The 1,858-nt window shown below is 63.2% G+C and overlaps 1 protein-coding gene across 1 annotated transcript in view; it reads left to right on the top strand.

Moving 5' to 3' along the window:
• The window catches only part of ZNF687 (zinc finger protein 687), a 9,371-nt gene that overhangs the window by 5,532 nt on the left and 1,981 nt on the right, over positions 1-1,858 (top strand). Inside the window, 5 exon segments of the mRNA XM_010003791.1 lie at positions 204-380; positions 635-797; positions 1,035-1,259; positions 1,262-1,342; positions 1,710-1,822. Coding sequence (XP_010002093.1) covers positions 204-380; positions 635-797; positions 1,035-1,259; positions 1,262-1,342; positions 1,710-1,822 — 759 coding nt within the window.

Raw genomic sequence — 1,858 nt, 5'->3', positions numbered from 1 at the left:
GTCCTCCCAGAGCCCAGAACTGGTTTGGACCCTGGTGTCTGTTGGGGCAGGGGCTCTTCCCAAGCCCCATGGTTGGACAGGGAGCAGCCATGGGCCCTTGTGCTCCTGTTCCTCTTGGCTGGTAGCACTTGGTGACACAAGTCTCCATGTCACAGCTGAGCTCCCCACCCTGCTTGTCCCTCACCTCTTCCCTCCTCTCTCAGGTGTCCCAGCTGCGCCGTGGTCTTTGGTGGGGTCAACTCCATCAAGTCACACATCCAGACCTCCCACTGCGAGGTGTTCCACAAGTGCCCCATCTGCCCCATGGCGTTCAAGTCAGCGCCCAGTGCCCACGCGCACGTCTACACACAGCACCCTGGCTTCAGCAACCAGCAGTCCAAGTGAGTGTTCTCAGCAGCTGGTGCCCCCGCAGGTCCTGCCAGGAGAACTGGGAGCATCCCCGGTGGGTGGGATGTTGGGGGGAGTCTTCAGCACTGGCATGGGGAGCTGCAGCCACCACCTCATTCCTTTCCCCTCCCTCAGTGGGGGTCAGGCTGCCCCCGGGGCTCCTCTTGGCCCTCTTGCCAAAGGGGTTTTCCCAGGTCTTTGCTCCAGCCCCGGGCTGTGCCCACAGGGGTGGCTTTTCCTCCGACAGGATGATTTACAAGTGTGCGATGTGTGACACGGTCTTCACCCACAAGCCCCTGCTCTCCTCCCACTTCGACCAGCACCTGCTCAACCAGCGGGTCAGCGTCTTTAAGTGCCCTGACTGCCCACTGCTCTTCGCCCAGAAGCGCACGATGCTGGAGCACCTCAAGGTGGGGACGTGACCAGGCTCGGGTGCTCTGAGATCAGTGTTTGAGACTTGTCCTGCACCTGGGACTGGGTTTGGGCTCTGGGTTCGTCCGCAGGGCCCTGAGAACTGGTCCCCGTGTCCCAAAGCCTGAGGAGATGAGGCTGGAGCTGGGGTTGGGCAGCCTTTCCTTCTGTCCTGCTGCAGCCCAGGGGAATTCCCAGCCCAGGCAGCTGCTGACACCCCTGTCTTTGCCTTCCAGAACACTCACCAGCCCCAGAAGCCCAAGGAAGACCTGGCCAAGAAGGCGTCTGTCCTGCTGACACCGAAGCAGGAGCCTGTGGAAACCCCCGTGTCCAAGATCTCAGAGGAGTCGTCGTCCTCCACGGAGGAGGACGAGCCCCCCAGCTCCCCCGAGCTGCGCAAGACCAAGCGGAGCCGCTTCCAGCGCAAGACGGTGAACAAGTCCAAGGGCGCGCAAGGGCCGGCGCCTGGCCCTGCTGCTTCTGCCACTCCTGGTTCCCGGAGCGCGACGAATACGTCTCCCACATGAAGAAGGACCACGGGAAGGTGAGGAGGAGGATGGGGAAGCTCCAGCTCTGGCTTTGCTGAGCCCTTGGGAATGTGGGCAGGGAGTGGGTGTGGCTCAGAGCAGCAGGGCAGGACACCCGGGCTCCTGGATGTGCCGGGAGAACATTCTGCTACGGTCTGGGTGTCACTTCTGCTCCCAGAACAAACCTGGGGGGGACGGGGTGAGGTTTTGGGGAGCAGGGATGTTGCCTGTGCTGGTGAACAGCAGAGACCTGATGCTCCTCATCCGAAAACGCGGCCTTGGGATAGGCCGGGAGAGGGAACCTGAGGGCGGGCGGAGTTCCCTGCTGGGACAGAAGGAACCTCCCCAGGTTGGTGCCCACCTGCCCCCCCTTGTTTCTTGCAGTCGGTGAAGAAGTTCCCGTGCCACCTGTGTGAGCGCTCCTTCTGCTCCGCCCCCAGCCTGCGCCGCCACGTGCGCGTCAACCACGAGGGCATCAAGCGCGTCTATCCCTGCCGGTACCGCGGGGCTGCGCCGGGGCTGGGGCTGGGGGA

The sequence above is a fragment of the Chaetura pelagica genome, unplaced genomic scaffold (assembly GCF_000747805.2).
Source record: "Chaetura pelagica isolate M959 unplaced genomic scaffold, ChaPel_1.0 scaffold1598, whole genome shotgun sequence".
NCBI classification, from domain to species: Eukaryota; Metazoa; Chordata; class Aves; order Apodiformes; family Apodidae; genus Chaetura; species Chaetura pelagica.
Note: the sequence above shows the minus strand (reverse complement) of the source record. Positions and strands in the feature narration are given on the sequence as shown.